This window comes from Salmo salar, chromosome 20, assembly GCF_965601325.2.
Source record: "Salmo salar chromosome 20, fSalSal1, whole genome shotgun sequence".
NCBI lineage: Eukaryota > Metazoa > Chordata > Actinopteri > Salmoniformes > Salmonidae > Salmo > Salmo salar.
In genome coordinates this window covers 35,859,883-35,884,813 of record NC_138310.1, presented here as the reverse complement: position 1 = coordinate 35,884,813, position 24,931 = coordinate 35,859,883, and the positions used below count along the sequence as shown (strand labels likewise).

The window sequence follows — 24,931 nt, the reverse complement described above, 5'->3', positions numbered from 1 at the left end:
GTGCTCATATTTCCTTTTAATGAATATACTTAAACAAAACAACAAAACGACCGATAACAGTTCCGTCAGGTGACATACACTAAACATAAAACAACTACCCACAAAACCCAGGAAGAAAAACCCCTACTTAAATATGAACTCTAATCAGAGGCAACGAGGATCAGCTGCCTCCAATTAGAGATCAACCCAAATAATCCCAACATAGAAACAGAAAAACTAGAACTTAAACATAGAACAACCCAAAAACACCCCCTGTCACGCCCTGACCTACTCTACTATAGACAATGACATCTTACTAGGGTCAGGACGTGACAGCATCACACAACTCATTGTGCTGTTATTGTAATACAAGCAGCTTGTATTTCTGTGTTTACATCTGCAAGGTAAACCATTTGACAGACTTAATGAAGGCTTAAAAAACGCATTGAAGGCGTTTTCAAATGCCTTCAAATGGCCGAGTTTGCTGTGGGTACTGAAAAAAAGCAGAATACTAATTCTAAATAGAGGTTTTTCTAAGTGCTATTGGCTAAGAGTAACTGGTTTACCCTGTGTCCCTAGTACGTATTGAGACTGCATCCCAAATGTCACCATTTCCTATATAGTGCACTACCTTACAAAGTAGTAGCCTTAATACAGTAGGGTGACATTTGGGACACTGAGTCTGAGTCTCCTTTCAAAAATAGACATGTTGCTTTAATGTCTATAAAACTGCTTGGTGTAGAAGGATACACCTCTGAGGCATCTCTCATTAGGGTCGATGAGGAGAAGACCTTGTGGAGCATAGATCTTATCATTCTGCTCCTGGATGAACTTGGAAATCTTCTTCAAAAGCTGAAAAAGGAAAAAATAAAACATTTTACATTTTACAACTCTCCTTGCTATACATAGTTTAAGTTCAATTATTTCATGTTGGAAGATTGCCAACTTTACTTTCAAGCTGGAGAATTTCCTTTCACCAATAAGGAGAGTAGACTTGTGTCTCTCTCAACCTTGACCTCTTCCCCTCATGTTCTAAGTGGACTGGAAGGAGGGTCATGGCTAGAAGGTACTGTATCAAGCTTTTGTGAGACTTTACTTTTTGGAGCAGGTTTAGGAGAACTTACGCAGCAGGTTAGGATAAATAACATAGCAGGTTAGGAGAATCAAGTTAAGGTTAGGAAAAGGGTTAGTGTTAGCTAAAATAAAAAAAATACATAATAATAATCAACTTATGATGTACATTTTGTCAAATTTACTGTAGTTCATCTTTTGGGTGTGCTCAGTTGAGAAGTCATTTCAAATCATTCATCTTGACTTCAATCTTTATGAGTCCTCATAAAATATAAAATCAAGCCAATGGTTCAAATCATCCCATATCAAACCTGTCTGGTCGAATAGAAATCCAGATGAGATTGGAACACCAATGACACTGTCACAAACGGTGTATTGAGTGGGCCAAAATGCAGCGGGTATGTGAATGCTCATCTTCTTATTTATTAAGAGGATACAAAACACTGAAACAAAACAACGACGAAAAACAGTCCTGTAAGGTACAATGACTATACATGGAAACAACCACCAACAAAACACAAGCTGAAAACTCCTACTTAAATATGGCCTCCAATTAGAGGGAACGAAGAACAGCTGCCTCCAATTGAAGGCCAAACCAAAACCCTGAACATAGAAATAGAACTAGAAATACAAACATAGAAATACATGACATAGAACAGTACCCAAAAATCCCAACAACACAAAACAAACACACCCCTGCCACGTCCTGACCATACTACAATAACAAAATGACCCCTTTACTGGTCAGGACGTGACAGACACACTTATTCCTGTACATAGCGTACTATAACTTTTCTATGGTACCAGATTCATATAAATCATTCAAACTTTGTCAAATGTCGATTTACACCCAAGCCGCATAGATGCTCTCCATTACAACTCCTTTTCCGTCTATGAAAACAGTGATGGACAATTTCACAAAGTCCCTGACACTTTATTTTCATCAGGGGACGATACAGTCTCTAATATCATGAGCCTTATTGGGCTTTTTTGGGATGTAGGCTGTACTCTGTAGGCCTATGCAACCAGCTATCTGATAGGTCATAAAGGAGTCTTAATGCTGGGTCATACATAACAATATTTCACCAATATACGAGAGCCCACGGGTTGCTTCCTAATAATCTCACCGTACTCCCAAAGTGTGCACTTGTTCACTTCATGGATTTGAAAGAAAATGACTGGCATATGGACATTCCCTCTAGCTAGCCCAGGGTTCCAAACTAACATTTTCACCTGGTTTTTCACTTGGTGGCACCAGCCCATGATTTGGTTGCACCAAAAAATTTATGCGGTGTCACAATAGAAACAATCAGTAGCTCAGTTGGTAGAGCACGGTGCTTGCAATGCCAGGATAGTGGGTTAGATTCCTGGGACCATCCAAACATAAAATGTAGGCACGCAATGACTGAGTCGCTTTGGATAAAAGCATCTGCTAAATGGTATATTATTACTATAGTCTTATAAAGTCATTCATTGTGCTTTATTAAACAGTGTAATAGACTACCGAGATGGTATTTAATAAATAAGGTATTGTTGTATTTTACTGTTAAAATAGGGCTCTAGAATTTTCCAATTTTAAAAACTATTTTTAATAGAGATGAATTTGCCTGCATCTTTATGTGATCTAATATCATAGGCCAATTTATTTGGGGCTAATTCACCACCTGAGAAAGTGGAAACTTCAAACACATTAGCTAGATCACTAACTCTAAATGTAATACCCACTGCTAGTAGCCATGTATTACATGTAATGTTCCAAAAAAAATGTTGAAGTTGTATCCTACTGCACAATGCAATGGCCAATGTGTATTTCATGCGCTCGTGTATCTCAAAGCCATATCAAATATCTTCTTTGTAAAATTTCTGCTACTGACCTCAAAATTTAGAGGTACCTACAGGAATCTGAGAACCTCCTCTCTCCAACCGTTGTTATACAATCAAAATACTTTGTTTTCTCCCGGAGCATTTTATTCCCCCGGGAAAAGAGAGAGAGAGTGGCTCACTAGAGGGTCGGCGAGGAGAAGACCTCGTGGGGCAGCAGGCCCCATCGAAACAGGTACAGGGGCAGGCAGGCACGCACTTTCATTACACCAATCTAAAACTTTTACATTTGTTGGGTGTAGTAAACGAATGCACACTTCAGGAGGATGGAGAGATTATTGGGATATAACCCATATCTCTTATTGGGGTCCTGTTACATGCGTAGGACTGGCCAAGAGGAATAGCATTTATCCTCCTAAATTACAATGATCTATTTTCCCACTAGGATTTCCTTTAGGCACATGACCAAGTCTCCACATTATTTCCAGGTAGGATGACATTAACATGTAAGCCCCTTTATGACTCCCACGAGGAGTCCGAATCAATGGATCACAGAAATAAATCAAATCCTATATGGTTGTCTGTGCCACCCGGTAGAGCTGGATCTGAGAAAGGCATTTGTGTAGTAATAGTATTATGTAAGTCGCTCTGGATAAGAGCGTCTGCTAAATTACTAAAGAGGTACATTTTTAAATCACATTTAAAATCAGATTGTCTATATCTGCTTGTATGGGCTCTACTGTTAGAGCTGTGCTGCTCGCTGCCATTTTAACTGACTGTACATCATAAAGGTGATTATATTAATATCAATGCCTCACATCTCATTTCCCTTCACTGTACTGGTTTGGGTTCCTCACTCCTAATTCAGACTTACTAAATTGCAACATGAAGATAAAACCATTGATCAAATATCTTGACGGATTACATGACAGCAATAAAGACCTTCAGTGTGGGAACAAAATACCCTTTAATTTCAAGCAATTCTATGAGGGGGCCTTTCTTTCCAACTCCAAAATAGGGCTGCTGATTAGCATAAAATCTATTAAATCTGTTTGTCCTCAATCTAAATTTGATAACTTCAAAGCATTTTTTAAAGTACATTGGCTCTACTTGGTGGAGCTTTGTAGTCAGCATACATTAAGTTGCATGCAGGATTCTGTTTTGTGTCTCAAAATTCCCAGGTTTTCCAGAAATCCTTGAAGGATTCCACGTTTCCTTCTCATTCCCTTCTGATTCATGGAATATTTTTGTTGTTGTTGTCATTTAGCTGACACTCTTATCCACACCGACTTACAAATCTTACATACATTCATACTTTTTTTTTGTACTTCCAATCTCGATATCTGGAAACCCAAGTTGTGTGGATGGTTGAGGGTCTCCCACCTTCTTGTACTGTGTCTCCATACAGAGGAAGATGGTGTAAGCTGTGAGGCAGGCCAGACAGCCCTCCAGATACGACGAGCCTCCCAGCATCTCTGCCACAGCATACAGGTTGTTCAATGTCCTCACAGTCTCATCAAACTGCTGCTTATCAATCTGAAACACCAACCACAATTGAAAAAAAGTTGTTTCTCAAATAGCACCCTATCCATAATGTAGTGCACTACTTTTGACCAGCTAGTAGTTAGTAGTGCACTGTACTGTACCTTTTGTTACGTTACAGCCTTATTGTAAAATGTATTAGAGTTTTTTCCCCCTCATCAACCTACACACAATACGCCATACCGACAAAGTAAAAACAGGTTTTTAGACATTTTTGCAAAAAAAAGAGAAGGAAACAGTATATTTACGTAAATATTCAGACCCTTTATTCAGTACTTTGTGGAAGCAACTTTGGCAGTGATTAGAGCCTCGAGTCTTCTTGGGTATGATGCTACAAGCTTGGCGCACCTGTGTTTGGGGAGCTTCTCCCATTTTTCTCTGCAGAGCCTCTCAAGCTCTGTTAGGTTGGATGGGGAGTGTCACTGCACAGCTATTTTCAGGTCTCTCCAGAGATGTTCGATCGGGTTCAAGTCCGGGCTATGGCCGGCCACTCAAGGACTTTCAGAGACTTGTCCCGAAGCCACTCCTGCATTGTCTTGGCTGTGTGCTAAGGGTCATGGTCCTGTTGGAAGGTGAACCTTCACCCCAGTCTGAGGTTCTGAGCACTCTGGAGCAGGTTTTCAACAAGGATCTCTGTACTTTGCTCCGTTCATCTTTCCCTCGATCCTGACTAGTCTCCCAGTCCCTGCCTCTGAAAAACATCTCCACAGCATGATGCTGCTACCACCATGCTTCACAGTAGGGATGGTGCCAGGTTTCCTCCTGACGTGCTACTTGGCATTCAGAGCAAAGAGTTGAATCTTAGTTTCATCAGACCAGAGAATCTTGTTTCTCATGGTCTGAGAGTCTTTAGGTGCCTTTTGGCAAACTCCAAGCGGGCTGTCATGTGCCTTTTACTGAGGAGTGACTTCCGTCTGGCCACTCTACCATAAAGGCCTGATTGATGGAGTGCTGCAGGGATAGTTGTCCTTCTGGAAGGGACTCCCATCTCCACAGAGGAACTCTGGAGCTCTATCAGAGTGACCATCATGTTCTTGGTCACCTCCCTGACCAAGTCCCTTCTCCCCCGATTGCTCAGTTTGGCAGGGAGGCCAGCTCTAGGAAGAGTATTGGCGATTCCAAACTTCTTCCTTTTAAGAATGGAGGCCACTGTGTTCTTGGAGAACCTTCAATGCTGCAGAAAGTTTTTAGTACCCTTCCCCAGATCTGTGCCTCGACACAATCCTGTCTCGGAGCTCTACAGGCAATTCCTTTGACCTCATGGCTTGGTTTTTGCTCTGACATGCACTGTCAACTCTGGGACCTTATATAGACAGGTGTGTGCCTTTCCAAATCCTTTCCAATCGATTGAATTTACCTCAGGTGGACTCCAATCAAGTTGTAGAAACATCTCAATGGAAACAGGATCACCTGATCTCAATTTCGAGTCTCATAGCAAAGGGTTTGAATACTATGTAAATAAGGTATTTCTGTTTTTTCTTGTTAATACAGTTGCAAATTTCTACATTTAAAACAATATCTAAAAAACTGTTTTTGCTTTGTGATTATGAGGTATTCTGTGTAGTTGATGAGGAAAAAATTTATTTAATCCATTTTAGAATAAGGCTGTAACGTAACAAAATGTGGAAAAAGTCAAGGGGTCTACTTTTCGAAGGCACTGTATAGGGAGCCATTTGGGAAGTAACCCAACCCATGTTAAATCAAAGTCTGTACCCTTGAAGATGATACATATGGTGAGCTCTAAGGGAAGGCAATCAAGCTAGTAACCAAGTTATGATTTTTTTTATTTTAAATAATGAAATGGAGTTTTAGTTATCTAACAAATGGCAAGTACAATTTTTCCATTATTTTCATCCTTGGGATAAATAAGTGGCTTGATTCCCAGAATCTATTGAATCAGAGAATGCTGCAATCCCTCTACACTATTGGCCAAGCCTCCCAAAATAATTAGGATGCCTTGGCCTTGTGCTCACCACATGTTTTCACTTCATACCCCTGCAGGACACACCAAAACCTCTAGTGAGGAATCTCTCCTTATCTACTGGCAGACTAGCATAGTAAAAAAAACCTTTCCCAAGGTTTCCATCAAACCAGTGATGATAGGTGTTGCTGATATGAGAGATGCAATGTGGCTCTGACAGAGTTCAAGCAATCACACTCCCTAATTACGTACAGAGTGGAAATAAGGGGTGGCTAACATTAACTCATCATGCCAGGTTAGGCCAAGGGGTGTTGGACCACTGGAAGTAGTGAAGACTGTCGGTGCGAGTCTCCAATCTGGTCTCCTGAGCAAGCCCATTGAAGAGACTGAGCTTGCGTCCCAAATAGCACCCTATCACCTATATTGTGCACTAGGGCTAAAGGATTAATAGAATTCAGATCGAAATTGCTATATTGACATGTGCAATAGCCATTTCGCAAGAGGCTGCGATTTTCTCATTTTTTTGACACACGCCTATCCCTGTTAATTAGGGATAGGCGTTCCATCAATGGGACAGTTGTAAATCATGCAGCTCCGTTTGTCACGATCGCAGATTTTAGAGAAAAAACAAATGTCAGTACATATAAGTGTCTCATATCAGCTGAAAGCTTAAATTCTTGTTAATGTACCTGCACTGTCCAATTTACAGTAGCTATTAATGCAAACAAATGCCATGCGGAGAGGAGGGCTCCTAACAACAATAATGTCACAGTATCCATAGAAGGTGACGCCCCTCCCCGGTCGGGCGGCGCTCGGCGCTCGTCGTCGCCGGCCTACTAGCTGCCACCGATCTATGTTTCTGTGTTTGGTTTTGTCTGTCTAGGTCTGCACCTGTTCCTTGTTTGTAATTAGTGTGTGTGGGGGGGGGGGGGGGATTTAGTTTGTCCTTTTTGTTCAGGTATTCGTACGGTATTCGATTGTTTTGTGTCATTTCGAAGGGCTGTTCGTATTTTGACGCTGCATGTTAGTTCAGCGTTCTGTGGAGCTGTCTATTATTATTGCCGGGCTGCGCCCCGTTCTCTTTATTGTTTTGGAGCTGTGCTCCTGTCGGGTGTTTAGGCGTACCCAGTATTGCGGTGGCCTATTTTTCCAAACTGTGTTAATAAATATCTGTGTTTTTGGACCTCCGTCTCCTGCCCTTGACTCTGACCCTTCCTGCTACAGTGATAGCCGTGACAAATTAATTCACCTCTGAAGGTGAAAGAGTCCCAGAGATAACATTAAGACTCGTTTTGTTAGATAAAATCCTTTTTCATATCCTAAAAAGGTCCATATAGCATGCACGATCGATTTTGTATTACCACTTATTCAATTTGCAAAGAAAATAATCTGTGAAAATCTAACCCTAAACGTTGTTTCAACCAGTCAAATAACGTTCGTATTTATTTCTCAGAGATCCTAGAACGTAACCAGACTTCACTATATCATTAGGAGTGTAGTATATCCGATAGGACACCACATTTGGTCAGAGAGCGACGCCTTCATAGCACGCCGATGACGCGGGCGGTCTTCACTTGATTGACTGTAACTTTGTCAAATAAGCACCAATCGGGGTCAAATAACGATAGCTAGATAGCCAAGAGCTGGGCTTTACGGGAACCCCGTATCTGTTGCAAAATGTTGCTGCTAACCTTGTGCGACAGCAAGCCGTTTCCTTTTGGACAAAAATTATAAGAATATGCAGAGTTATGAAGTTATGAAAACTGGGTGTTTTGCAAATGTTGAACTTATAATATGGCTACTAATACTGGAAAGCTAAATCAGTCCAAGTATACAGATTTGATGATATTCTTGCAGAAAAATGTAATGTGAATGTAAATATCTCCTTCACGATTTGCCCAAATGTACCTGGGTGACTTCACACTAAATGTCATGTAGTTTGCTCCTACTTCAAGTTATCCGTCTGACACTTTGCACATACACTGCTGCCATCTTGTGGACACCATCGGACTTACAACCAGAGTGATGGCTAGAGTTGGGACCTGTTGCATTTCAAAGACGGTGGTAGAAAAAAAATATTGTTTTTTTCTTTGTATTTTCTTCTACCAAATCTATTGTGTTATATTCTCCTACATTCAGTTCACATTTCCACAAATGTCAAAGTGTTTCCTTTCAAATGATATCAAGAATATGCATACCCTTGCTTCAGGGCCTGAGCTACAGGCAGTTAGATTTGGGTATGTCATTTTAGGTGACAATTTAAAAAAGGGGGCTATTTTAAATTTATACCAGGGTCCAATGTGGCTCAGATGGTAGACCATGGCACTTGCAATGCCAGGTTTGTGGGTTTGATTCCCACAGGGGACCAGTGTGAAAAATATGAAAATCTATGTGCTCACTACTGTAAATCACTCAGGATAAGAGTGTCTGATAAATGAAAATACAACAAAAACTATACAGTACCTCCTCCAATGAGATGTGCTAGACTCTGTTCATTCACTCTGTACATGCACAGAGGATGCAGACCAATCACAAGCAAGCTCTCTCATTCTTTGCATAGCATGCACATGCTGGTCAATCACAAGCATCCCTGCTTAGAGCCCGCAGTTAGATGCTGGTGGGGAGAGGCTATACGGACATGCCTGCAGGCGAGTGTAGAAACAAATGGATTCGGTCCTGATAAGCCCTTGCTGCCCTTTCCAGCTAGTTTATGCTGGCTAGCTGGCAACTGCATGGTGCTCATTGAAACTTGCACCAGAATGTGATGTTTATTTTATGATGAGGGAGAAATAACTTATAGTATTGATCACCATCTGGATTTGGTCACCATCTCCAAATTGTTCCATCCCACTTGATTTTATTTTTAGTAGGAAAGCAGCCTTCACGAAAAATAACTTGTAATATTGGTAGTAACCATCTGTTGTCACCGTGATACAGTCTACACTGCTCAATGGGGAGAGTTTGCGCTGCAAGCCAACAACACTACAACACTGGACAGTGTCCTTTGCTCCCACTGGCAGCACTAAGGAAAGGGCATTTTCTAAATAGTGTAGCCAACATCAGGCCAGGGTGACAGCTAAAGAACATTTATTGTAGTGATTTTCACCGAAAATGTACAACTACGACATTGACGTCAAACGTAAAAATGTTGTAACGCGATGAAGATGGCGCTGCAGTGGATAGCTGCCGTCTTATGGGCTCCTGGCCATTTTGTGTCTTTTTTTTACGCTGATCTTAACTTTTGTTTTACAAAATATTTCCACCCTCATTTCCTATAACCAAAAAAACAGCTTCTGGACTGTGTTGGTGTCGGAAGCGAGTCGGAAGCTCTGGGCCAGCTCCGGACCAGGCCCGTCAAGACCAAATGGCAGCTTCGGGTAAGGTTAAGGGGGTGGTTTGTGGTCTCTTTGTTATCAGCTGGTGCGCGATCTCTAATGTTAAAAGGAAGTATTGAGGTTTTGGAATGCCACATGATAAGCTGCAGACCATACTATTTATCAAGAGCATTATCCTTGATAACGCTCCTAGTGGCCAGTGATTTTAAAGTAGGGAAACTGAAATCTGTTTTAGGAGGCGACAAAACTCTAGATCACCATTACTCCACACACAAATACTCATACAAAGCTCTCCCTCGCCCTCCATTTAGCAAATCTGACCAGAACTCTATCATCCCAATTTTTGCTTACAAGCAAAACTCAAACAGGAAGTACAGTGATGCTCAACACAGAAGTGATCTAATGAAGCCAATGCTAAGCTACAGGATTGTTTTGCTAGAGGATTGGAATATGTTCCGTGATTCATCTGATAGCATTGAGGAGTTTAACACATCAGTCACCAGCTTCATTAATAAATGCATTGCATCGTCCCCACGGTGACAGTACGTACATATCCCAACCAGAAGCCATGGATTATAGGCAACATCCACACTGAGCTAAAGGCTAGAGCTGCTGCTTTCAAGGTAGGGGGACACTAATCCGGACACTTATAAGAAATCCCACTACAACCTCCAACAATCCATCGAAAAGTCAAAACAGGACTAAGATTGAATCCTACTATGCCTGGTCTGATGCTCAACGGATGTGGCAGGGCGTGCAAACTTTCATAGATTACAAAACGAAACCCAGCCGCAAGCTTCCCAGTGATGTGAGCCTACCAAACGAGCTAAATGCCTTCTATGCTCGCTTCGAGGAAAGCAACACTGAACCATGCATGAGAGCACCAGCTGTTCCGGATGATTGTTTGATCTCATTCCTCGTAGCCGATGTAATTAAGGCCTAAAAAGGGTTAACATTCACAAGACCGCAGACCACCATAGTCTTTGTGCTCAAGAACGCCAAGGTAACCTGTCTAAATGACTATCACCCTGTAGCACTCAGATCTGTAGCCATGAAATGCTTGGAAAGGTCATGGCTCACATCAACACCATCATCCCAGAGCCATCCCAATTAGAATTCAGCCCCAACAGATCCACATATGACACAATCTCTAATGCTCGCCACACTGCCCTCTCCCACCTGGACAAGAGGAACACCTATGTGAGAATGCTGTTCATTGTTCAACACCATAGTGGCCTCCAAGCTCATCGCTTAGCTCAGGAACCTGGGACTGAACACCTCCCTCTGCAACTGGATCCTGGACTTCCTGACAGGCCACCCCCTGGTGGTAAGGGTAGACAACAACAAATCCGCCATACTGATCCTCAACACCGAGGCCCCTCAGGAGTGTGTGCTTAGTCCCCTCCTGTACTCACTGTTCACCCACGACTGCGTTTCTGCAGACAACTCCAACACCATCATTAAGTTTGCTGATGACACGATGGTAGTTGGCCTGATCACAGACAACGATGAGACAGTCAATTGGGAGGTGATCAGTGACCTGGCAATGTGGTGCCAGAACAACAACTTACCCCTCAATTTCAGCAAGACAAAGGAGATGATCATGGACTACAGGAAGTGGAGGGACAAGCACTCCCTCATCCACATCCACGGGGCTGTAGTGGAGCAGGTCAAAGTTCCTAGGTGTCTACATCACTAAGGATTTATCATGGTGCACACACACCAACACAGTCATGTAGAAGGCACGACGACCCCTCTTCCCCCTCAGGAGGCTGAAAAGATTTGTCATGGGCCCTCAGATCCTCAAAAAGTTATACAGCTGCACCATTGAGAGCATCTTAAATGGCTGCATCAAATCAAATCGAATTGTATTTGTCACATGCACCGAATAAGACAGGTGTAGACCTTACAGTGAAATGCTTACTTACAAGCCCTTAACCAACAATGCTGTTTTAAGAAAATACTAACAAAAAAAGTAAGAGATAAGAATAACAAATTATTAAAGAGCAGCAGTAAATAACAATAGCGGGGCTATATACAGGGGGGACCGGTACAGAGTTAATGTACGGGGGCACCGGTGTTGAGGTAATTGAGGTAATATGTACATGTTGGCATAGTTATTAAAGTGACAATGCATATTTGCTAACAGAGAGTAGCAGCAGCATAGAAGGGTGGTTGGGGGGGGGGGGGGGCAATGCAAATAGTCTGGGTAGCCATTTGATTAGCTGTTCAGGAGTCTTATAGCTTGGGGGTAGAAGCTACAGTGAGGGAAAAAAGTATTTGATCCCCTGCTGATTTTGTATGTTTGCCCACTGACAAAGAAATTATCAGTCTATAATTTTAATGGTAGGTTTATTTGAACAGTGAGCGACAGAATAACAACAATAAAATCTAGAAAAACGCATGTCAAAAATGTTATGAATTGATTTGCATTTTAATGAGGGAAATAAGTATTTGACCCCCTCTCAATCAGAAAGATTTCTGGCTCCCAGGTGTCTTTTATACAGGTAACAAGCTAAGATTAGGAGCACACTCTTAAAGGGAGTGCTCCTAATCTCAGCTTGTTACCTGTATAAAAGACACCTGTCCACAGAAGCAATCAATCAGATTCCAAACTCTCCACCATGGCCAAGACCAAAGACCTCTTCAAGGATGTCAGGGACAAGATTGTAGACCTACACAAGGCTGGAATGGGCTACAAGACCATCGCCAAGCAGCTTGGTGAGAAGGTGACAACAGTTGGTGCGATTATTCGCAAATGGAAGAAACACAAAATATCTTTCAATATCCCTCGGCCTGGGGCTCCATGCAAGATCTCACCTCGTGGAGTTGCAATGATGATGAGAACGGTGAGTAATCAGCCCAGAACTATAGGATCGTGTCAATGATCTCAAGGCAGCTGGGACCATAGTCACCAAGAAAATAATTGATAACACACTACCCCGTGAAGGACTGAAATCCTGCAGCGCCCGCAAGGTCCCCCTGCTCAAGAAAGCACATATACATGCCCATCTGAAGTTTGCCAATGAACATCTGAATGATTCAGAGGACAACTGGTTGAAAGTGTTGTGGTCAGATGAGACCAAAATGGAGCTCTTTGGCATCAACTCAACTCGCTGTGTTTGGAGGAGGAGGAATGCTGCCTATGACCCCAAGAACACCATCCCCACCGTCAAACATGGAGGTGGAAACATTATGCTTTGGGGGTGTTTTTCTGCTAAGGGGACAGGACAACTTCACCGCATCAAAGGGACGATGGACGGGGCCATGTACCGTCAAATCTAGGGTGAGAACCTCCTTCCCTCAGCCAGGGCATTGAAAATGGGTCGTGGATGGGTATTCCAGCATGACAATGACCCAAAAAACACGGCCAAGGCAACAAAGGAGTGGCTCAAGAAGAAGCACATTAAGGTCCTGGAGTGGCCTAGCCAGTCTCCAGACCTTAATCCATAGAAAATCTGTGGAGGGAGTTGAAGGTTCGAGTTGCCAAACGTCAGCCTCGAAACCTTAATGACTTGGAGAAGATCTGCAAAGAGGAGTGGGACAAAATCCTTCCTGAGATGTGTGCAAACACGGTGGCCAACTACAAGAAACGTCTGACCTCTGTGATTGCCAACAAGGGTTTTGCCACCAAGTACTGTCATGTTTTGCAGAGGGGTCAAATACTTATTTCCCTCATTAAAATGGAAATAATTTTATAAAACTTTGCATTTTTCTGGATTTTTTTGTTGTTATTCTGTCTCTCACTGTTCAAATAAACCTACCATTAAAATTATAGACTGAACATTTCTTTGTCAGTGGGCAAACATACAAAATCAGCAGGGGATCAAATACTTTTTTCCCTCAGTGTATTTAGAAGCCTCTTGGACCTAGACTTGGCGCTCCGGTACCGCTTGCCGTGCGGTAACAGAGAGAACAGTCTATGACTAGGGTGGCTGGAGTATTTGACCATTTTTAGAGCCTTCCTCTGACACCGCCTGGTATAGAGGTCCTGGATGGCAAGAAGCTTGGCCCCAGTGATGTACTGGGCCGTAAGCACTACTCTCTGTAGTCCCTTGCGGTCGGAGGCCGAGCAGTTGCCATACTGCTTGGTATCAGACTGCAAGGCGCTACAGAGGGTAGTACGGATGGCCCCGTACATTACTGGAGCCGAGCTCCCTGCCATCCCGGACCTCTATACCAGGTGGTTTCAGAGGAAAGCCCTAAAATGGTGAAAGACTTCAGACTGCTAAATATTCAGTTAAATAGTTAACCAAATAGCTACCCGGACTATCTGCATTGACATTTTTGCACTAACTGCTGTTACTTTTTATTATCTATCCTGCTGCCTATCACTTTATCCCTATTGTACCTATATGTACATATCTACTTCAATTACCTCGTACCCCTGCACATCAATTCGGTACTTACCCCATGTATATACAGTAGCTAAGTTATCATTACTCATTGTGTATTTATTCCTCGTGTTATTCTTTTTCAATTATTTCTGTATTTTTCTCTTTGCGTTGTTGGCATTTCACTGTTAGTCTACACCTATTGTTTATGAAGCATGTGACAATTTTATAATAAAATAATAGTAATACTGAGTTAAAAATGTAATGTTTAGGTTTTAGGGTAGGGACGTCCCAATGACCCGGATAACAATTAACAAGCTAGACAGGAGATACACATTTCTCCCCAAGTCGCCATCCCAACACTGTATAACCAAATCAGAAGAATACTTAGGGATTTTGGCAAGGATGCCCTTTATCTACTTCCCCAGAGTCAGATGAAGTCGTGGATACCATTTTTATGTCTCTGTGTGCAGTTTGAAGGAAGTTGCTTACTAGCGCGAGAGCAATTGCTAACTATCACTTGCACAAGGACTGGAAGTGTATGGGCATACCCTGCGGACCTGACATCTTTTCACTCCCTCCTCTCCACATTTTCTTCCTCTGTTTCTGCTGCTAAAGCCACTTTCTACCACTCTAAATTCCAAGCATCTGCCTCTAACCCTAGGAAGCTCTTTGCCACCGTCTCCTCCCTCCTGAATCCTCCTCCCCCCCGCCCCCTCCTCCCTCTCTGCGGATGACTTTGTCAACCATTTTGAAAAGAAGGTTGACGACATCCGATCCTCGTTTGTTAAGTCAAACGACACCGCTGGTCCTGCTCACATTGCCTTACCCTATGCTTTAACCTCTTTCTCCCCTCTCTCTCCAGATGGAATCTTGCGACTTGTGACGGCCGGCCGCCCAACAACCTGCCCGCATGACCCTATCCCCTCCTCTCTTCTCCAGACCATTTCCGGAGACCTTCTCCCTTACCTCACCTCGCTCATCAACTCATCCTTGACCGCTGGCTACGTCCCTTCCATCTTCAAGAGAGCGAGAGTTGCACCCCTTCTCAAAAAACCTACACTCGATCCCTCTGATGTCAACAACTACAGACCAGTATCCCTTCTTTCTTTTCTCTCCAAAACTCTTGAGCGTGCCGTCCTTGGCCAGCTCTCTTGCTATCTCTCTCAGAATTACCTTCTTGATCCAAATCAGTCAGGTTTCAAGACTGGTCATTCAACTGAGACTGCTCTTCTCTGTGTCACGGAGGCTCTCCGCACTGCTAAAGCTGACTCTCTCTCCTCTGCTCTCATCCTTCTAGACCTATCTGCTGCCTTTGATACTGTGAACCATCAGATCCTCCTCTCCACCCTCTCCGAGTTGGGCATCTCCGGCGCGGCTCACTCTTGGATTGTGTCCTACCTGACAGGTCGTTCCTACCAGGTGGCGTGGCGAGAATCCGTCTCCGCACCATGTGCTCTCACCACTGGTGTCCCCCAGGGCTCAGTTCTAGGCCCTCTCCTATTCTCGCTGTGCACCGAGTCACTTGGCGCTGTCATATCCTCACATGGTCTCTCCTATCATTGCTACGCAGACGACACACAATTAATCTTCTCCTTTCCCCCTTCTGATAACCAGGTGGTGAATCGCATCTCTGCATGTCTGGCAGACATATCAGTGAGGATGACGGATCACCACCTCGAGCTGAACCTCGGCAAGATGGAGCTGCTCTTCCTCCCGGGGAAGGACTGCCCGTTCCATGATCTCGCCATCACGGTTGACAACTCCATTGTGTCCTCCTCCCAGAGTGCTAAGAGCCTTGGCGTGACCCTGGACAACACCCTGTCGTTCTCCGCTAACATCAAGGCGGTGACCCGATCCTGTAGGTTCATGCTCTACAACATTCGCAGAGTACGACCCTGCCTCACATAGGAAGCGGCGCAGGTCCTAATCCAGGCACTTGTCATCTCCCGTCTGGATTACTGCAACTCGCTGTTGGCGGGGCTCCCTGCCTGTGCCATTAAACCCCTACAACTCATCCAGAACGCCGCAGCCCGTCTGGTGTTCAACCTTCCCAAGTTCTCTCAGGTCACCCCGCTCCACCGCACACTCCACTGGCTTCCAGTTGAAGCTCGCATCTGCTACAAGACCATGGTGCTTGCCTATGGAGCTGTGAGCGGAACGGCACCTCCGTACCTTCAGGCTCTGATCAGTCCCTACACCCAATGAAGGGCACTGCGTTCATCCACCTCTGGCCTGCTCGCCTCCCTACCTCTGAGGAAGCACAGTTCCCGCTCAGCCCAGTCAAAACTGTTCGCTGCTCTGGCACCCCAATGGTGGAACAAGCTCCCTCACGACGCCAGGACAGCGGAGTCAATCACCACCTTCCGGAGACACCTGAAACCCCACCTCTTTAAGGACTACCTGGGATAGGATTAAGTAATCCTTCTAACTCCCCCCCCCCCCCCAAAAGATATAGATGTACTATTGTAAAGTGGTTGTTCCACTGGATATCATAAGGTGAATGCACCAATTTGTAAGTCGCTCTAGATAAGTGTCTGCTAAATTACGTAAATGTAAATGTCATTGCATAAACGCTAGTTAGCATTGGCTCGCGAAACTACCTCTGACTTCCTTCATACTGGACACAGAGACATACAAATAGTATCCACGAGTTCATTGGACTCTGGGGAATCCCAAAGTATGCATTTAAGGGAGAAGTTGAAGGAGCTCACATGTTGACTATTACGTGACTACAACGGACATTTGGTCCAGTAGAACAACTGAGCCCTATATTCATTTTACAGAACACTTTATTGATGAGAAGCTTTAGCCGCCTGTGATCTGAATAAGTAGCAGCAAGGGTGCATAACGATATCAGCGCAAACGTGGTAAAGGCCATCGCGTTGACTGACTGGACCAGACTCCAATGTTTTGGACACAGGCTGCACCTTGCAATCGGTATGTGTTACATGTTAAGGCACTTTGGCTTATAATTTATATTCTAATAATGATAATGCCTACTTCTACATAATTACAGAATCATAAGCTACCTATTGCATTTGCAGCCTATAGCTGCCTGAATAAATTACTTAGGTTAGTTAAGAACTCATAATGGTAAAATAGGAACTGATGTTATTAATTTATTAATTAATGCTGTCACACCCTGACCTTAGAGAGCGGCTTTATTTCTCTATTTGGTTAGGTCAGGGTGTGATGTGGGGTGGGCATTCTATGTTATCTATTTCTTTGTTTTGGCCGAGTAGGGTTCCCAATCAGAGGCAGCTGTCTATCGTTATCTCTGATTGGGAATCATACTTAAGCAGCCTTTTCCCACCTGTGTTTGTGGGTAGTTGTTTTCTGTTTTGTTATCTGTACCTGACAGAACTGTGCGCTTTCGTTTTTCCCGTATGTTATTTTGTTTGAGTGTTTTTTGAGAATAAAAATCATGAACACTTACCACGCTGCGCTTTGGTCCACTCCTTCCGACGAAACGTGTTACAAATGCTGCGCTTATATATTTAGATGATCATGTTAAAAAGTTATGTTTGTTAATAAGTAGGTGTACTAATCCTATTATCATATGTAGAACAATTATGGAAAATATTTGTTTCATTTGGTTTTGTATTCATTTAGCACAGTAAGTATTAATTCAAATGATCTCATTTTAGAAGTGATGTTCTCTACCCTGACACTTATTTTAACCTTGTCTGCTGGAATTACCATGTTTTCACACAAATGTTTGAAAAATCGCAATTCATAGTCACAATATCCCAACAGTTTTTTCCCCGCTATTAGATATTTTGTCCATATCGTGCATTCCTTTTGCCCAGGGCCCATAGGTCACTGGGCAAAAGTAGTGCACTATATAGGGAATAGGGTGCCATTTGGGACAGAAATAAGAGAGCGGACTTGCAGTGTCCTGCAAACCAGACCAGATGAGGAGAGCAGCCAGGCCTTTTGGGCCTCTGAACAGCCTCCAAGTTATGTTCCCATGCACCCACTGCCCAAGGAATGTAACAACAAGCGCCAACAGATCAGTTGTCTTAGGCATGTTTGGTGCCCGCCGTGAGGAGTCTTTGTTCTCCCTCTAATTTCCCATCTAAAGGCTGGGATTCAAACCACATTTCTCCTTCGTCTGAACATATTTCCATTACGTTGGATGCAGTAATTTGAACATTAAAAAGTGTATGGCACACAGGCTTTAGGATAAGAGTGTGCTACGATAGGAGTTTCTGAGGATAGATACCATCTTAAACAAGTTATTTAGCCTACTTTGTGTCAAGCGATCTACTGTAGATATGTGAATAAGGAAAATGAAAGGGAAAGGGGATGTGGAGAAAATTTGACAGCATTACCAATTTATTTTATTGTCCTTGGCTGGTCTGGCTCGCTACCTGCCAAATACACTGAAAGCTTAGTGCTTCGCCAGACATGTTCTTGTACTAAACCTTGGAATAGAAAATAACATTTAACAATAAGTCAATATTCTTCAATAGAGGTGGAAATCATCAACAAAATGTGCTGCCCCATGATCTATTTCAGATAAAAGACCAACATGGATCCAAAGTTGAATAAAATAAAGTATTTTATGAATTTATGCATTTGGTATTTTGTCACTTGGACATCTGAAAAAAAGGAAAAAAGAAAATCTGGTGAAATAAATATGACTGTATAAAAAAATTACAAGCTCACTTGAAAAGTTTGGCAGTACAATTCCTATGATATACAGCTAGCAAGGGGATGGGAGAAATGTTGGAAAGGTTTTATGATGAGGCACTGTAGCTGTGGATGGACTCCCTGAGGAGTAGCACGCTGTATTTCTTCAGCAGTGGTATGTGTACTGCATCCTACAGGGAAAAAAGTGTGCTAAAGAGAGACCACCCAATCAAGAGGGAAGTGCCACAAAGCTGTGTTGTAAAGATACCCTTTTCATGTGGCACATGCATGGCAAAAAAAAATATGTTTTTGTCCTGTGAACTCTGCTCTAACCATTTAGCTAGCTGCACATTCTTTAATGTGGGCATAGAGCAGAAGTGTTTATCCTCATGGACCTGCTTCACTCCATTCCCTGGATTATTACCAAATCCTGCTTTTCAAACCAGTTTCTGCTCTCAAGTGTGACAGTTCAACAGAGGATAAAGACCAGATCAGTGAAGAGTGCATCAGCGGCACTTCTTGACGTGTTCGGCGCCTAGCCTACAAAACCCCACAGGGCACTAACTAAAAGCAGGAGAACAGAGGAGCTGGACACGGGACATAAACATGTTATATGTCTCAAAATGATTTGTAGATCAAATGGGTCTGACCAGCAGGAGCCTTAGCAGATCAGGGGCCGTATGTATCAAGCGTCTCAGAGTAGGATTGCTGATCTAGGATCAGGGCCCGTATCCACAAAGCATCTCAGAAAAAAGTCCAAGGAATCCTGTTAAAACCTGTTTTAAGGCTACAAAACCTCCCAGCTCAGAGTAGGTTAAAGGATATGTTAAAATACTGCTCAAACACACTCTGAGCCAGGAGTAAAAGCAACTCATAAAAGTTTCTCAGCTGGTAATCACGACAGTTTGAGGTACCGCAAAGGAAAGCTAGTGATGACGCTCATTGACATTTTTGCAAATGGGGAAAAAACCAATGGCGATGAGGCATCACCAGCTGTGAACTTTATAGTACGCTTCAGATGTCCACTGTATACGGTGCATTCGGAAAGTATTCAGACCCCTTCCCTTTTTCCACATTTAGTTACGTTACAGCCTTATTCTAAAATGGATTAAATAATATTTTCCCCCTCATCAATCTACACACAATACCCCATGATGACAAAGCAAAAACAGTTTTTTAGACATTTATGCACATTTAATTAAAACAAAAACTGAAATAGCTAATTCATGCCTTTTGCTCGAAATTAAGCTCAGGTGAATCTTGTTTCCATTGATCATCCTTGAGATGTTTTACAAGTTGATTGGAGTCCATCTGTGGTAAATTCAATTGATTGGACATGGTTTGGAAAGGCACACACCTGTCTAAGTAAGGGCCCACAGTTGACAGTACATGTCAGAGCAAACACCAAGCCATGAGGTCGAAGGAATTGTCTGTAGAGCTCCGAGACAGGGTTGTGTCGAGGCACAGATCTGGGTTAGGGTTAGGGTTAGGGTTAGGGTTAATGTCTGCAGCATTGAAGGTCCCCAAGAACACAGTGGCCTCCATCATTCTTAAATGGAAGAAGTTTGGAACCACCAAGACTCAGCCAAACTGAGCAATCGGGGGAGAAGGGCCTTGGTCAGGGAGGTGACCAAGAACCCGATGGTCACTCTGACAGAGCTACAGAGTTCCTCTGTGGAGATGGGAGGACCTTCCAGAAGGACAACCATCTCTCCAGCACTCCATCAATCAGGCATTTATGGTAGAGTGGCCAGATGGAAGTCAGCCCTCAATAAAAGGCGCATCACAGCCCGCTTGGAGTTTTCCAAAAGACACCTAAAGGACTATCAGACCATGAGAAACAAGATTCTCTAGTCTGATGAAGCCAAGTTTTAACTCTTTTGCATGAATGCCAAGGGTCACATCTGGAGGAAACCTGGCACCATCCCTACTGTGAAGCATGGTGGTGGCAGCATCCTGCTGTGGGGAGGTTTTTCAGCGGCAGAGACAGGGTGACGAGTCTGGATCGAGGGAAAGATAAACAGAACAAAGTACAGAGAGATCCTTGATGAAAACCTGCTCCACAGCGCTCAGGACCTCAGACTGGGGCGAAGGTTCACCTTCCAACAGGACAACGACCCTAATCACACAGCCAAGACAACGCAGGAGTGGCTTCAGGACAAGTCTAAGAATGTCCTTGAGTGCCCCAGCCAGAGCCCGGACTTGAATCCAATCGAACATCTCTGGAGAGATCTGAAAATAGCTGTGGAGCGACGCTCCACATCCAGCCTGACAGAGCTTGAGAGGATCTTCAGAGTAAAGGGTCTGAATACTTATGTAAATGTGATATCCATATACATTTGCAAACATTTCTAAAAACCTGTTTTAGCTTTGTCATTATGGGTTATTGTGTGTACACTGATGAGGGAAAAAAAAAACGATTTCATCAATTTTAGAATAAGGTTGTAACGTAACAAAATGTGAAAAAGTCAAGGGGTCTGAATACTTTCCGAATGCACTGTAAGCCCCCTAGAAGCCTTTAATTGACCAATTTATAGGCATGCCTAATTTAGGCATCTTTTTTTAACAACGTGATGTTGTGCTCCAAAATTATAACATGAAATAACATGATGTAGGTCATTAAATATTTGAAAATATGTTTATTTATTAGCCTAGTGGCAAAAAAGTATTTAGACATATCATGTGAAATAAGCCTCATATGAAATAATTGTCAAAAGCGCAAGAGATTATGCTGCATGTAACCCTAGATTATTTATGGATTGATCATATAGAAATATCAACATATTATTTGAACAACTCCAAAGCAATTGTATGTGGTGCAGGAACCACTGACTTCCTGACTGAATTTTTCTATTATCAAGACACATGCTGTTAACTCTCAACCTCATGAGGTCTCCTAAATATCCGCCAACTAGGTTGGATTTGTGACTAAAGAGGCTTCATGCATAGCTTTTATTTTTACTCATAAGAGTAGGAGTAAAATGGCTATTCTGAGCACTTACGACCAATGTTCTACTCTGAGATGCTTGGATACGGACCTTGGTTCTCTCTGTCCATGCAATCTTATTTATTGTGATCACAGTGCTATTAGAGTGCTATAGCGTAGCCTGTTCTCCAGTTCAGAAGGGAACATGTTCTGGAAATGGCAGACAGTGCCGCTGGTGTAGTCTCTCTGGATGAACACTTTGGCAGCAGTAGCCGCCTGCTGCTTCATATCCCGCAAGCTGTGAGTCTGGAAGGAAGGAAGGAAGGAAGGAAGGAAGGAAGGAAGGAAGGAAGGAAGGAAGGAAGGAAGGAAGGAAGGAAGGAAGGAAGGAAGGAAGGAAGGAAGGAAGGAAGGAAGGAAGGAAGGAAGGAAGGAAGGAAGGAGAGGGAAAACTTGCTTTAGTTGAAGAGCTCAGTGAGGATTAAACACATAATGAATACATGTTTAGGCCTAGATCGCACACATAGTTGACAGCCTAGATGTACACACCAGGCAATTTGGATTTCTACCACAAACAAATTATTTAGGCCTAATAGTCAAATTTATTTAACATCTATTGCATGACGTAGCAGGAACAACAACCATATCAATAAGCCTAATTTATCTGATTAACTGATTAACTTATTCTGTTTACAAAATAACATGGCTTCCATTTAATAACATAGCTGCCATCTAATAACATGGCTGCCATTTTTGGCAGAATGAAAAACAGATTACAGTTTCCTGTTGCAAAGATTACAATACAGTGTGGACTCGGTCTGATATGAAGCTTGTTTTATCTTGCACAGGAACACTGACAAATAATGAAAGTTAACAAATGGAGCACAGTTGAAAACAAAATATGTATCCTATGCATCACAAATAAGACTAGGCTATGCTTAAACAATAGTATGAACAAGGAATCAAATGACATGGAACACTGATCTATGAAGTGAAGACAATGAATTAGGACGGCTAACGTTAACCATTCATAATCCTATCCTGTTTTATAATGGAAACCACTACCAGACTGGGAGACCATCAACCGCCGTGGAGTAGGAGGGATGGCTTGCTTTTTTTTTACATTCCAAATGGCACCCTATTCCCTTTATAGTGCCCTATATGGGCCCTGGTAAAAGTTGTGCACTACACTACATAGGGAATGGGGTGCCATTTGGGACACAGCCTCTGATTCATGATTAACCTACAGCGTGCTGTGCTAACAGGATATAATTTGTGATCCTTCATAAACCGTACAGTAAGTCAGTGTCTTTGACTACTGAAGCATACGTATTAGGAACAGGATACAGCCTAGATGATCTATTACGCTCATCGCAACTTTGTTTGGCTATGGATAGAATGTCCTCAAAATACATAAACTAACTTTGTCTGTCTTCCATTTAAGATTTAGGCCCTACAGCTATTATGTGATAATCCATCACTCTGACAAGCTGTTTTAACACAGGTCTCTGGCTGTTTCTCAGACAGCAGATAACGTCAACTCTAATCTGACATGTTTATCTAGCTAGGTTATCATGATTTATCCAAGCAATTATGTTTTAATTGGTGGGAGAGTAGGAGTAGTTAGCTATAGCCATTTCAGTGTTCTTTTTTCTGAAGGAAAAATCCATTTGCTTTAACATGCCTGAGAAGAGGATAGGCTAATATAGTTTATGAAGTGCTTCCGTGTGTGTGTGTGTGTGCGTGTGTGTGTGTGTGCGTGTGTGTGTGTGTGTGTAAAGGTTTGACACACAAGGGTTGGTTAAAACTACAACTTTAAATCAAGCACCAACAGCTTATATGTTTTATTCTCAACATAGCATTCAGAAAATAGGAATGAGGACCAGAAAATGCTAAACAAAAGCTACTGCTATGCTTCATTTTATATAAGCCTCCTTAGCCTCATGAAATGCTTCAGCCTTCATCATGACTAAAACTAACTAGCTAACGTTATCTAACTATAGTGTTATTGTAAAGTATGCATAGACAGGCTTAGATAAGGGGCATTTAACTCTGTCCTAAGAGATTTGATAAGCTAAAGTATGCAAACACAATCAAACCCACAATTAAATATCTACTCTCATATGCTGACTTGTCTATGTTCTCTACCGTACAATTATCTACAAGGTGGGCCAATGAATCACTGCCATTGCATTATAGCTAATACGTGAATAGTTATTAGGGTGAAACATTTTCAACTTCAAACTCAAAAGAAGATAGAGGAATGAGGGAATGTATTATTGTTTCATAAGATTTAAAGTGGTACTTGCTAATTTAATTTGCTAACTCAACTTCAAGAACAACAGAAGCATATTGAAGTTATCAATGTGTTGATTAACTAGCTGACTATCTAGCTAGCTAGTTAACGTTTGCATTTGTCAAAATGGTTAACCAGCTAGCTAGCAGCTCATCTTGCAATCTGCCTCACACATTCATTAAGAAAAATAACTCCAAGAACAAGTTAGATAACACAATTGAATACAAAACAATTTAAAATTCAATAATTTCAAAGACAAACAATGCTCCATCTTTAGTGATTAGTAGCTGAGTACTGCTACTAATGTGTCCATATACAAGTTGTCCAATTCCCAAGGTTCCTGGCCAGCAAATTGATACATTTTTTAGTGGGAATAATAAACCAAGAATATCTCCTTTGCTATCAAATTTATAGATAGATTTTATTAATCTTATATTTACAGTGAGCATGATCGGAAAAATGAAACAGAGTTTGAGTGAATTTTCTACGTTTTCCAACTAGTTCTGGTCCAGGGCATCACAGCCCTGCACCCGAGCCACTCTCAGATACTCTCCAACCAGTGCGTGCTATCCGGTTTCCTTGGGACGTCTTAACCCTACCCTTACCCTTACCTTCATTTTATCCTTTACCAAACCCTAACTTTAACCCTTACCTTAACCTCTTTAAATTTCAGCTTCATGTGGTAGTGTCATGTCCTGACCATAGTAAGTTGTTATTTTCTATGGTAGAGTAGGTCAGGGCGTGACAGGGGGTGTTTGTCTGTTTTGTATTTCTATGTTCAGTTTCTAGTTTTGTATTTCTATGTTGGTGTTGTTTGGGTTGATCTCCAATTGGAGGCAGCTGATCCTCGTTACCTCTAATTGGAGGTCATATTTAAGTTGATGTTTGTCCCACCTGTTTTTGTGGGTTATTATCTTTTGAGTAGTGTGTTTTCCTCTCTGCGTCACAGTTTGTATTTAGTGTACAGCATTTAGTTTCATGGAATAAATAAATATGTGGAACTACGAACACGCTGCATTTTGGTCGGATCATTCAGACAGTCGTGACAGGTATGGCCTAGTGATGCGC

At 42.5% G+C, this 24,931-nt stretch overlaps 1 protein-coding gene across 1 annotated transcript; it reads right to left on the bottom strand.

Annotated features, from left to right (window-relative positions):
* Positions 1-693: 693 nt before the first annotated feature.
* On the bottom strand, positions 694-24,480 carry LOC106580544 (golgin subfamily A member 7-like). Its single transcript, XM_014161732.1, has 4 exons — positions 24,475-24,480; positions 21,747-21,873; positions 4,255-4,406; positions 694-831 (listed from the first exon to the last, which is right to left on the bottom strand). The coding sequence occupies exons 1-4, from the start codon at positions 24,478-24,480 to the stop codon at positions 694-696; spliced, it is 423 nt and encodes a 140-aa protein (XP_014017207.1).
* Between the last annotated feature and the right edge of the window lie 451 nt (positions 24,481-24,931).

Coding starts and splice junctions, on each gene's coding strand:
- LOC106580544 (XM_014161732.1), bottom strand. Junction 4,407..21,746: donor TTCTGAACTGGAGAACAGGC/TACGCTATAGCA, acceptor TGGTGTTTCAGA/TTGATAAGCAGCAGTTTGAT. Junction 832..4,254: donor TGGAGACACAGTACAAGAAG/GTGGGAGACCCT, acceptor TTCCTTTTTCAG/CTTTTGAAGAAGATTTCCAA.